Genomic DNA, 12,198 nt, shown 5'->3' with positions numbered 1-12,198 from the left:
TCTAATAGCGCGTCTGAGATCAGATGCATTGTAAGGAACCCCAACCCTCTCTAATAGCGTCTGAGATCAGATGCATTGTAAGGAACCCCAACCCTCTCTAATAGCGCGTCTGAGATCAGATGCATTGTAAGGAACCCCAACCCTCTCTAATAGCGCGTCTGAGATCAGATGCATTGTAAGGAACCCCAACCCTCTCTAATAGCGCGTCTGAGATCAGATGCATTGTAAGGAACCCCAACCCTCTCTAATAGCGCGTCTGAGATCAGATGCATTGTAAGGAACCCCAACCCTCTCTAATAGTGTGTCTGAGATCAGATGCATTGTAAGGAACCCCAACCCTCTCTAATAGCGCGTCTGAGATCAGATGCATTGTAAGGAACCCCAACCCTCTCTAATAGCGCGTCTGAGATCAGATGCATTGTAAGGAACCCCAACCCTCTCTAATAGCGCGTCTGAGATCAGATGTAAGGAACCCCAACCCTCTCTAATAGCGCGTCAGTGATCAGATACATTGTAAGGAACCCCGACCCTCTGTAATAGCGCGTCTGAGATCAGATGCATTGTAAGGAACCCTTAGAGGACTGGAGTTGCCTACCCCTGCAGAGGGCGCTATAATACGGTGTTGTAGAGAGCAGTGTATAGTAGAGTATACTATAGTGCAGTAGCGTATAATATACTGTGTACATGCGGCTTGCTGACCTCTGCCCTCCGACCTCCACAGATGGGATGTCCGTCTCCACCCAGCGCATGGAGACGTCCGGCACGCTCACCCAGCAGGTCACCAAAGAGTATGTCACCAGGACCCTGATGTCCGGCGGGTCACTCAGCAGACAGGTGGACCGTCAGTTCTACGAGGCCTGAGGAGGGGGAGGGTGTGGGGGGCGAGCTGTATTCCTGCTGTCCCATCCTCACCCGGCCACTCTGGACAATGTGTTGTAACCCGCTGCGGTCACCCGTGTGTGACACACGTCCGCTCCTTTTTTAAGCGGTTTAGCTGTACACGGGATCCTGAGGTTACCAAGAGCTGGGACACTGCAGGGGTTAGGTGACCATTAGAAAAAGATCTCATCAAAAATGACAATTTCGCCTCAATGGTCACCCAACTCCTGCCCCGATTTTCTATGTGACAAAGGGTAAAGGGAGCTCATGAAATGGGCATACTAAAACAAAAAAAAACCTATAGCTTCATGGGGTGGGGTCTACATTTTAGATGCAAGTCTCCGCTGCAGAACAAGAACCCCAACGCGTTTCAGCTGCCTTCTGACTGCCGGACGTGCTCTGCTCCCCCCGTGCAAGCGGCAAACCAAACTTTTATTTAAATGTACTACTTTTTATTACGGTGTAAATACTGATTTGGCGTCACCATTTGGAGCAGAAGGGAATGATATGGCTTCTCTGTAGTATCCCATACTCTCCTTTAGGAGGAGAAACGCGCGTAGTTTGGGGTCACGAGGAGAAACGCGTGCAGTTTGGGATTACGAGGAGAAACGCGTGTAGTTTGGGATTAGGAGGAGAAACGCGTGCAGTTTGGGATTAGGAGAAACGCGTGTAGTTTGGGATTAGGAGGAGAAACGCGTGTAGTTTGGGATTACGAGGAGAAACGCGTGCAGTTTGGGATTACGAGGAGAAACGCGTGTAGTTTTGGATTACGAGGAAGAGAAACGCGTGTAGTTTGGGATTACGAGGAAGAGAAACGGGTGTAGTTTGGGATTGAGGAGAAACGCGTGTTTGGGATTACGAGGAGAAACGCATGCAGTTTGGGGTTACGAGGACAAACGCGTGCAGTTTGGGGTTACGAAGACAAACGCGTGCAGTTTGGGATTAGGAGGAGAAACGCATGCAGTTTGGGATTACGAGGAGAAACGCGTGTAGTTTGGGGTTACGAGGAGAAACGCGTGCAGTTTGGGATTAGGAGGAGAAATGCGTGTAGTTTGGGATTACGAGGACAAACGCGTGTAGTTTGGGATTACGAGGCGAAACGCGTGCAGTTTGGGGTTACGAGGAAGAGAAACGCGCGCAGTTTGGGGTTACGAGGACGCTGGCATGTGCGCCGATTACCAGAGGGAGGGAATAAATGCCGGTTTATTTGGGATCCAACTCCTACACCCCTTACCTGCGTTTAGGGAATGCCCCCCAAACCCGGCGCGCTTTTAACCCGTTTGCTGCTGGACAGAACAGTGCCTCCGGCAGTGAAGGGTTAAAAGGGTAAAACTGTGTCCTGCCTGATTCTGGGGCTCTCGTTGATTAAACATTGTCTGTTTTTTACCCTTTCATGGTTAACTAAGGGTTAAAGAATGCAAGCTGTCAGGGTCCCTTCTCCAAAAACAATCTGCCCGACGGAAGGACCGTTACTGGTCCCCAGAGCTTGCACTCACTTTAACCAATAGTGAGCCATTAAAGCAGCAATCCTGCTTTCCTGTAATTACAGGATTGAAGCCGGGGGTCTCCGGAGCTGAAATGAGTTCATATCAGTTCCGGGGACCCCCTGCTTCCCGAGACACTTACCCTCCTGTAGGGGGCACCGGTAGCAGCTCCGGCTGAGCTGCGTGGGGCTATCGAAATGGCGGCGTTAATGCTACCGCGTCACACTGACCAATAGGAAGCCGTGATGTCATCCCTTGCGTGACCGGGACCTTTAAACCCGCGGATCGACTACCGGCTCCCCCTACAGGAGGCAAGTGTCTCGGGGAGCCTCACTGCTGAAATTAACGAGGGGTTCAGCTCCGGAGACCCCCCGCTTCCCACCCAGTAACTTCCCGTTATGGCGGGGGACCGGATCGTCTCCGAGATCAAAGCAGCAACAAAACCGTGTATATAAATAGATATATATATAGTAATCAGAGAGGTGTTTATTTCACACTTACAGTGTGTGTGGGGGGGGGGGGGGGGGGGGGGTGTCTGTGGGGGGTGTCTGTGGGGGTCTCCGCTCTCCCCCCTGGTTAGAGGAGCAGCACCCCGGCTCCTTCGGAGGGTTTGGTGATGTAGAACGTAGCAGAGCCGCTGAACTTCTCCTGCAGGTGAGAGGGGGGAGACAAAGGCTTCTTTTAGGGTCATTAGTCGGCGGGACGCGGGGACGCAGCAGAATGGCGAGCACGCTGAAGCGGGGAGGACCGCGCGGTCCCGTCTACGTTTAGGAGCAAATCTCCACTGCGTTTCTGCCGCCGCCGCCTTACCGCAGGACATGCCCTGCTTTGCTTAGCGACTGTCGCCATCTTTAAAGCTGCATCGTGACAATAAAATGCATTTTTTTTGTACAACTGCACCGCGTACGCGTCTCGTCTCCCACCCGCTCACAGAACACGCATGTGATGTTACGTACACAATATATACACGTGTACACTCTGCCACTGCACCGCGTACACGTCTCGTCATCCACCCGCTCAGAGAACACGCATGTGATGTTACGTACACAATATATACACGTGTACACTCTGCCACTGCACCGCGTCTCGTCTCCCACCCGCTCAGAGAACACGCATGTGATGTTACGTACATAATATATACACGTGTACACTCTGCCACTGCACCTCGTCCGCGTCTCGTCTCCCACCCGCTCAGAGAACACGCATGTGATGTTACTTACATAATATATACACGTGTACACTCTGCCACTGCACCGCGTACGCGTCTCGTCATCCACCCGCTCAGAGAACACGCATGTGATGTTACGTACACAATATATACACGTGTACACTCTGCCACTGCACCGCGTACACGTCTCGTCATCCACCCGCTCAAAGAACACGCATGTGATGTTACGTACATAATATATACACGTGTACACTCGGTCAGTGCACCGCGTCTCGTCTCCCACCCGCTCAGAGAACACGCATGTGATGTTACGTACACAATATATACACGTGTACACTCTGCCACTGCACCGCGTACACGTCTCGTCATCCACCCGCTCAGAGAACACGCATGTGATGTTACGTACATAATATATACACGTGTACACTCGGTCAGTGCACCGCGTCTCGTCTCGTCTCCCACCCGCTCAGAGAACACGCATGTGATGTTACGTACATAATATATACACGTGTACACTCGGTCAGTGCACCGCGTCTCGTCTCGTCTCCCACCCGCTCAGAGAACACGCATGTGATGTTACGTACATAATATATACACGTGTACACTCTGCCACTGCTACGGCGGGCGGTTCAGAGTTTCAGCCAATAGGAGCGGGAGATTGGCCGGGAGCCGCCGCTCTGAACATTGGTATGAAGAAGGAACGTATGGAGGTGCGGGGCACGTATGGAGGTGCGGAGCACCTATGGAGGTGCGGGGCACGTATGGAGGTGCGGGGGCACGTATGGAGGTGCGGGGCACGTATGGAGGTGCGGGGGCACGTATGGAGGTGCGGGGAACAGTTTAATGATCACGTGGTCCCAGAGCTTCACTCCACTCGCTATTTATCCTGCGGGGGGGGGGGGGGGGCACTCGTGAAATAACTCAGTATGGCCCAGGTCTGCAAAGTGGTGCTATCGCCTAAAACCCGTTGCAGGCCATTCAGTTGGATAGCGCCGTTTAGTAAATCTGGGCCTGGGCGATGACCGGTCACACATGCGGTCACCTGAAGTTGCTGCTTGGTTCTGTCGGCAGCGGAAGCTTCCACCAGGGTCACTGTGCAGCCACCGAAACCGCCACCGGTCATCCGGCTGCCGTAAACACCGGAGACCTCGAGAGCCAACGAGACCAACTCATCCAGCTCAGGGCAGCTGACCTCATAATCATCCCTAGAGAGTCACGGGGGGAGAGAGAGAGGGGGGACCCTCCGTCAGTGAGAGACACACACAGAGGGGTTCCCTCAGTCAGTGAGACACACACACAGGAGAGGGGGATCCTCAGTCAGTGAGACACACACACACACACACACACACACACACACACACACACAGGAGAGGGGTTCCTTCAGTCTGTCAGTGACACACACACACACACACACACACACACACACACACACACACACACACACACACACACACACACACAGGAGAGGGGTCCCTCAGTCTGTGCGTGTCACGCTGACGTACCTCAGGGAATTATGACTCTGCACCATTAACTTCCCGAACGCTCGGTAATCTCCCGCCTTTAAGGCTCGCGCTGCGCTTGTCGTTCGCGCTATTTCTGTGATGACATGACGTGCCCGTCTGTAACACTCCTCTGTCAGACACGCCTTCAACGCTGCAGAGAGAGGACAAATGTGACGGGGGCAGAAGCGGCCCTGAGACCCCCACACCCCGTAAGGTGTGACCCCAAATCCTGCAGGAATACTCTGTTACTGTGTGTAGGAGGGGTCCCCATAAGGCAGAGGGGTGTTTCGCCAAACCCCCGTCAGATACCCCACCCCTCAGAGGAACGAACAATGAGAGAGTAACAGTATGACTGACAGTGTGTGTGATACACACATACACACATACACACATACACACATACACACATACACACATACACACATACACACATACATACACACATACACACACACCAACTGGCACCACTGATGCAGAAAATGAGAGTGCAGTATAGACTTATTTCAGGAGCAGAATGTCAACTCCCAGAATCCTTTGCTGCTCACTAATAAGACTAGGCCAGACTCCGTGATCCAGGAAACAGAGGCTAGGAACCCTTTCTGTACCCCTACCCCAGGGGTATCTCGGGTTAAATGGGGTGGGGTCACACTTTCACATGCCCCACTCACCCTCCAGGTCCCCCAGGCTGGCGTCTCTCAGGCTCTCCTTCCCAAGAGCCTTGGCTGCCTCCTCGCACTGCCGCCTGCGCGCGGGGTACTCGCTGCCCGTCAGCTCGTGGCGCACGTTGGAGTTGGTGATGAGTACAACGAGCCCGGGGTCTGTCAGGGGGAGGGGGGTAACCTCCAGCGACCTGGGGGAGAGGGGGAGATGGGGAAGGGTTAAATGGAACGGGACATTAGGCTGCGTTCATCCCGCCACGACCTGCTCCCCACCGGCGTGTAGCCACAAGGGGACCCTCTGCCGGGGCCGCCACGAAGCCAGACCCTCTGCTGCCACCGCCGCACGCTTCTAGGGAAGGCAAGTTTTAGGGTAGGGGGTTAACTTTAGGGGTTTAGCGCTTATGGTAGGGGGATAGGTTTAGGGGGTTAAGCTTAGGGGTTTTAGCTGTTAGGGGGTAACTTTAGGGGTTTAACGGTTAAGGTAGGGGGTTAAGTTTAGGGGTTTAGCAGTTGGGATAGGGGGATAGGTTTAGGGGTTAGGGTAGGGGGTTAACTTTAGGGGTTTAGCCGTTGGGGTAGGGGGATATGTTTAGGGTAGGGGGTTAACTTTAGGGGTTTTAGCGGTTAGGGGGATAACTTTAGGGGTTTTAGCGGTTAGGGTACGGGGTTAACTTTAGGGTTAATGTAGGGGCTTTTAGGGTAAGGGCTAAAGGTTTTTCGGGTACGAGGTAGCGTTACTATTGGGGGGTTTTAGGTGGGGGGCTGTGTCCCGGCAGCGCGGTGAGTGGCAGCTAAGCGCTAGTGGCCATTCGGTCACAGCGAAACGACTGCAAACAGAGCTCTTCTCCATCTAGAACGGCCGGCAGCTTTAAAGATGGCCCCCTACCTGCACCCTGCCGATGGGCTGTAATGCCATGCTGCTTGGTTAACCCTCTCGTTGCTGGCAGTGACGGGGACCCCCAGACTGACCTGCAGTCGATGAGCAGCGCGTGTCCCTCCCGCCCCAGTACAGAGATGAACTGGTCCATGATCCCGCAGGGCACCCCCGCAAACGTGTGCTCCGCTCTCTGGCAGGAGAGAGCCTTCTGCACCGGGTCCCCATCATCTGAGGAGGAGCGCGGGGAGACTCACAGTATACAGGAACACTACCTGTACACAGCACGGGGGGGGTGGGGGGGGACATCTCCCGTCTGTACACCGCACAGGGGGGGACCTCTCCCGTCTGTACACCGCACGGGGGGGGGGGGGGGAAATCCCCGTCTGTGTATAGCACAGAGGGGACCTCTCCCGTCTGTATATAGCACAGAGGGGCCCTCTCCCGTCTGTATATAGCACAGGGAGGGGGACATCTCCCGTCTGTATATAGCACAGAGGGGCCCTCTCCCGTCTGTATATAGCACAGAGGGCCCTCTCCCGTCTGTATATAGCACAGAGGGGACCTCTCCCGTCTGTATATAGCACAGAGGGGACCTCTCCCGTCTGTATATAGCACAGAGGGGACCTCTCCCGTCTGTATATAGCACAGAGGGGACCTCTCCCGTCTGTATATAGCACAGAGGGGACCTCTCCCGTCTGTATATAGCACAGAGGGGACCTCTCCCGTCTGTATATAGCACAGAGGGGACCTCTCCCGTCTGTATATAGCACAGAGGGGACCTCTCCCGTCTGTATATAGCACAGAGGGGACCTCTCCCGTCTGTATATAGCACAGGGAGGGGGACATCTCCTGTCTGTATATAGCACAGGGAGGGGGACATCTCCCGTCTGTATATAGCACAGAGGGGACCTCTCCCGTCTGTATATAGCACAGGGAGGGGGACATCGCCCGTCTGTGTATAGCACAGGGAGGGGGACCTCTCCCATCTGTATATAGCACAGGGAGGGGGACATCTCCCGTCTGTATATAGCACAGAGGGGCCCTCTCCTGTCTGTTTATAGCACAGAGGGGACCTCTCCCGTCTTTATATAGCATGGAGGGGACCTCTTTTGCCTGTATATAACACGGAGTTGACCTCTGTTACCTGTATATATCACTGTCCTCTCACAGGGGTAACATTTTCTGGGGGTGTACGGGAGGTTTGGGGGGGGGGTTGTACTGACCTGGACACAGCTGCTGCAGGAACGTGTACGTAGCGACTTCCAGCGACGCGGAGCTGGAGAGACCGCCCCCCAGGGGGACGTCAGAGGCAATCACAGCGTTAAAACCAGGAACCGGGCCGGCTGGGAGGGGACAGAGGGGGGACAGGGTGACATTACTAGGTGACCGTCAGCTGCCCGGCTCTCTGTGACATTTAGAAGAGAGAGAACAGAAGCCACGGTGGCACCGTGACAAAGACGGGAGAAAGCGGTGACAAGCGCAGGTGTCACCGACACGCACAGGTGGTCCCCTGTGTCCTCCCGGTCCCAGAGTACCCCCCTCTCTCACCCCTGTAGTGCTGTATAACCCCCTTCACATAGTTGGCCCAGCTGGGGTTCCCTGGTGTGAGGGGTCTCCCATCCTGGGGGGCTTCAAACTCCACCCTGTGCGGAGCGTCCGCGCCCTCCGCCGTGGTCACGATGGAAATCTTGCCGTCCGACGTTGGGGTCCCCACTAGGACGGTGACAAGGGGCAGCGCCTGAGGAGGGGACATCAGAGCCGTGATCACACCGTGACATCATCTGTGGGGACAGGAGGGACCCTTTGCCCTAATCACACCCGTCCACTTCTCTGACACCCGCAGGCCATTCATTGCTCATTAAATGCCATTTACGGGCTCCGGAAATGGCCGCCACTGATACGTAGGCAGGATATGGGGTTCTTAACCCTTTCACTACTACGGGGTTCTGCAACGCTGTTAGAAAACTATATGCAAGGGGGGCCCGTCCCTATACACCCAGGGCCCGTCCCTATACACCCAGGGCCCGTCCCTATACACCCAGGGGCCCGTCCCTATACACCCAGGGCCCGTCCCTATACACCCAGGGCCCGTCCCTATACACCCAGGGGCCCGTCCCTATACACCCAAGGCCTGTCCCTATACACCCAGGGCCCGTCCCTATACACCCAGGGGCCCGTCCCTATACACCCAGGGCCCGTCCCTATACACCCAGGGCCCGTCCCTATACACCCAGGGCCCGTCCCTATACACCCAGCGGCCCGTCCCTATACACCCAGCGGCCCGTCCCTATACACCCAGCGGCCCGTCCCTATACACCCAGGGCCCGTCCCTATACACCCAGGGCCCGTCCCTATACACCCAGGGGCCCGTCCCTATACACCCAGGGCCCGTCCCTATACACCCAGGGCCCGTCCCTATACACCCAGGGCCCGTCCCTATACACCCAGGGGCCCGTCCCTATACACCCAGGGCCCGTCCCTATACACCCAGCGGCCCGTCCCTATACACCCAGGGGCCCGTCCCTATACACCCAGGGGCCCGTCCCTATACACCCAGGGCCCGTTCCTATACACCCAGGGCCCGTCCCTATACACCCAGGGCCCGTCCCTATACACCCAGGGGCCCGTCCCTATACACCCAGGGCCCGTCCCTATACACCCAGGGCCCGTCCCTATACACCCAGGGCCCGTCCCTATACACCCAGGGCCCGTCCCTATACACCGAGGGCCCGTCCCTATACACCCAGGGGCCCGTCCCTATACACCCAGGGGCCCGTCCCTATACACCCAGGGGCCCGTCCCTATACACCCAGGGTCCCTATACACCCAGGGGCCCGTCCCTATACACCCAGGGTCCCTATACACCCAGGGGCCCGTCCCTATACACCCAGGGCCCGTCCCTATACACCCAGGGGCCCGTCCCTATACACCCAGGGCCCGTCCCTATACACCCAGGGCCCGTCCCTATACACCCAGGGGCCCGTCCCTATACACCCAGGGGCCCGTCCCTATACACCCAGGGCCCGTCCCTATACACCCAGGGGCCTGTCCCTATACACCCAGGGGCCCGTCCCTATACACCCAGGGCCCGTCCCTATACACCCAGGGCCCGTCCCTATACACCCAGGGCCCGTCCCTATACACCCAGGGCCCGTCCCTATACACCCAGCGGCCCGTCCCTATACACCCAGCGGCCCGTCCCTTTACACCCAGGGGCCCGTCCCTATACACCCAGGGGCCCGTCCCTATACACCCGGGGCCCGTCCCTATACACCCAGGGGCGCGTCCCTATACACCCAGGGGCCCGTCCCTATACACCCAGCGGCCCGTCCCTTTACACCCAGGGGCCCGTCCCTATACACCCAGGGGCCCGTCCCTATACACCCAGGGGCCCGTCCCTATACACCCAGGGGCCCGTCCCTATACACCCAGGGGCCCGTCCCTATACACCCTGGGGCCCGTCCCTATACACCCAGGGGCCCGTCCCTATACACCCAGCGGCCCGTCCCTATACACCCAGGGGCCCGTCCCTATACACCCAGGGCCCGCCCCTATACACCCAGGGGCCCGTCCCTATACACCCAGGGTCCGCCCCTATACACCCAGGGCCCGCCCCTATACACCCAGGGCCCGCCCCTATACACCCAGGGGCCCGTCCCTATACACCCAGGGGCCCGTCCCTATACACCCTGGGGCCCGTCCCTATACACCCAGGGGCCCGTCCCTATACACCCAGCGGCCCGTCCCTATACACCCAGGGGCCCGTCCCTATACACCCAGGGCCCGCCCCTATACACCCAGGGGCCCGTCCCTATACACCCAGGGTCCGCCCCTATACACCCAGGGCCCGCCCCTATACACCCAGGGCCCGCCCCTATACACCCAGGGGCCATACAAAGTCCTGGTGTATAAACAGAGTTTGATAGAATGTTGTGATACAAATTATAACCTCGGATGGTCACCCAACTCCTGCGGGGCTCGTTCACAGCACAGCGCGCTGACGTTTGTGCTGGGGTCCCTGGTGAGGTGTGTGGACGGGGTGACAGTAACAGGCTGCTTGGAATAAGTTTATTTTCTTAAGAGTCTACCCCGGCACTGCAATGGTTAACTTTCGGCAGCCAACATCACACCAGATATGTCTGTCACACACAGCGGAATCAGTGCGAGATACCGTCTGTGTGTGAGAAATCACTGTGTGTGAGAAATCACTGTGTGTGAGAAATCACTGTGTGAGAAATCACTGTGTGTGAGAAATCACTGTGTGTGAGAAATCACTGTGTGTGAGAAATCACTGTGTGTGAGAAATCACTGTGTGTGAGAAATCACTGTGTGAGAAATCACTGTGTGTGAGAAATCACTGTGTGTGAGAAATCACTGTGTGTGAGAAATCACTGTGTGTGAGAAATCACTGTGTGTGAGAAATCACTGTGTGTGAGAAATCACTGTACCATGTTCCACCTGTTCACAATATGTGTGAGAGTGTCACACACAGCGGAGTCACTGCGAGATACCGTCTGTGTGTGAGAAATCACTGTACCATGTTCCACCTGTTCACACTGTGTGTGTGTGTGTGTGTGTGAGTGTCACATACACTGGAGTCACTGTGAGATACCCTACATCCAGATAATGACAGGATGTGCGCGTCACGGTCTGTGTGAGACACTGTGTTTGAGAGTGTCACTGTGTGATAGTGTGTGTCAGCGTCAGGTGACAGTATGTGTGTCACTGTGAGGTGATAGTGTGTATGTCAGGTGAAGTGTGAGTCACAGTCAAGTGACAGCTCTGTCCCATTTCCCAATGGCAATGTGAGTCAGTGTGTGTGTGTGTGTGTGTGTGTGTGTGTGTATCAGTCAGGTGGCAGCTCTGTCCTATGTCCCAGTGTGTGTGTGTCACTGTGAGGTGACAGTGTGTGTGTCACTGTGAGGTGACAGTGTGTGTGTCACTGGGAGGTGACTGTGTGTGTGTGTCACTGTGAGGTGACAGTGTGTGTGTGTGTCACTGTGAGGTGACAGTGTGTGTGTGTCGCTGTGAGGTCAGTGTGTGTGTCACTGTGAGGTGACAGTGTGTGTGTGTGTCACTGTGAGGTGACAGTGTGTGTGTGTCAATGTGAGGTCAGTGTGTCTGTGTGTGTGTCACTGTGAGGTGACAGTGTGTGTCGGAGTCAGGTGACAGTGTATGTGAGTGACAGTGTGTCAGTCAGGTGACAGTGTGTGTGTGTGTGTGTGTCACTGTGAGGTGACAGTGTGTGTCGGAGTCAGGTGACAGTGTATGTGAGTGACAGTGTGTCAGTCAGGTGACAGTGTGTGTGAGTGACAGTGTGTCAGTCAGGTGACAGCCCCATGTGACACACAGATGTCACCCCCTGTCCCCTCACCATGGGCAGTACGAACCCCCCGTTATAATCCGTGTGCTCCCCGATCAGATTCACCCTCCCGGGGGCGAACACCCCGAGCTGGGGCTCCGCCCCCCCGAAGCTCTCCGCGAACACCCGCCGGGCGTCCACCAGCACACACCCGGAACTGGACATCTTTCTGTGTCCCCCGGTGCAAAGCTCAGGGACACTTCCGGGTCTGGATCAGCCCCGCCCACCCGTGACGTAAGAATACCCCGCCCACCTGTAAAGTAAGAA

General features: G+C 56.1%; 2 protein-coding genes across 2 annotated transcripts in view; one reads left to right on the top strand and one right to left on the bottom strand.

The window, feature by feature from the left end:
* The window catches only part of ITGB4 (integrin subunit beta 4), a 33,482-nt gene extending 32,228 nt beyond the window's left edge, over positions 1 to 1,254 (top strand). Inside the window, 1 exon segment of the mRNA XM_075579621.1 lies at positions 722 to 1,254. Coding sequence (XP_075435736.1) covers positions 722 to 861 — 140 coding nt within the window. The 3' untranslated portion in view covers positions 862 to 1,254.
* A 367-nt stretch (positions 1,255 to 1,621) lies between these two features.
* GALK1 (galactokinase 1) lies at positions 1,622 to 12,166 on the bottom strand. The gene is made up of 8 exons (XM_075579791.1): positions 11,944 to 12,166; positions 8,118 to 8,307; positions 7,793 to 7,912; positions 6,662 to 6,797; positions 5,702 to 5,883; positions 5,034 to 5,184; positions 4,574 to 4,736; positions 1,622 to 3,011 (listed from the first exon to the last, which is right to left on the bottom strand). Exons 1-8 carry the CDS (start codon positions 12,094 to 12,096, stop codon positions 2,940 to 2,942), a joined length of 1,167 nt encoding a protein of 388 aa, XP_075435906.1. The 5' UTR covers positions 12,097 to 12,166; the 3' UTR covers positions 1,622 to 2,939.
* Between the last annotated feature and the right edge of the window lie 32 nt (positions 12,167 to 12,198).

Source organism: Ascaphus truei, chromosome 22 (genome assembly GCF_040206685.1).
Source record: "Ascaphus truei isolate aAscTru1 chromosome 22, aAscTru1.hap1, whole genome shotgun sequence".
NCBI classification, from domain to species: domain Eukaryota; kingdom Metazoa; phylum Chordata; class Amphibia; order Anura; family Ascaphidae; genus Ascaphus; species Ascaphus truei.
The sequence above is the reverse complement of the archived record's forward strand: the minus strand, read 5'-3'. Positions and strand labels throughout refer to the sequence as shown.